Source organism: Bison bison, unplaced genomic scaffold (assembly GCF_000754665.1).
Source record: "Bison bison bison isolate TAMUID 2011002044 unplaced genomic scaffold, Bison_UMD1.0 scf7180017864365, whole genome shotgun sequence".
Classification (NCBI taxonomy): Eukaryota; Metazoa; Chordata; class Mammalia; order Artiodactyla; family Bovidae; genus Bison; species Bison bison.
Genome location: NW_011494937.1, coordinates 1,188,773 through 1,189,236, shown reverse-complemented (window position 1 = coordinate 1,189,236; position 464 = coordinate 1,188,773). Strand labels below are relative to the sequence as shown.

At 71.3% G+C, this 464-nt stretch overlaps 1 protein-coding gene across 1 annotated transcript in view; it reads right to left on the bottom strand.

Annotated features, from left to right (window-relative positions):
• The window catches only part of LPHN1 (latrophilin 1), a 49,874-nt gene that overhangs the window by 454 nt on the left and 48,956 nt on the right, over positions 1-464 (bottom strand). Inside the window, exon 26 of the mRNA XM_010855512.1 lies at positions 3-464. Within this exon, the coding sequence (XP_010853814.1) occupies positions 3-464 (462 nt within the window). The remainder of the gene's footprint in view (positions 1-2) is intronic.

Genomic DNA, 464 nt, shown 5'->3' with positions numbered 1-464 from the left:
GCCTCCAGGCAGGGCCTCACTGGGCCCCTCGGGGCTGCTGTCCGGGTAGGAGGGCGAGTCCCGCAGGTTGGCCCCGCTGGCGTAGAGGGAGTCCCGGCCTGGAGGCGAGGAGAGGGGCCGGCTGGTGGCTCCATCCTCCGCCGTGCAGCTCTCCGACTCGTCCAGATCGCTCTGGTACAGCACCGACTGGGCCCGGGGCAGCAGCAGTGGCTCCTCCAGGGCCTTGTACAGAAGTTCGATCTCTGCCCGGTCAGCCCCGGGCCCGCCAGCCTCTTCCTCCCCGCTGCCCCCTGGCACTGGCGGCACAGGGGGCTCCGGCGGTGGAGGACCCTTGGCTCCGCTGCTGCCCCCGCGCAGGTTGTTGTGCACCAGCTCCGAGATGATCATCTTCTCGAAAGCAGCGGCGTCGGCCAGGTTCCGGCCTCGAGGGGGCTCAGGGGCCCCGTCCCCAGGAGGGAAATCCC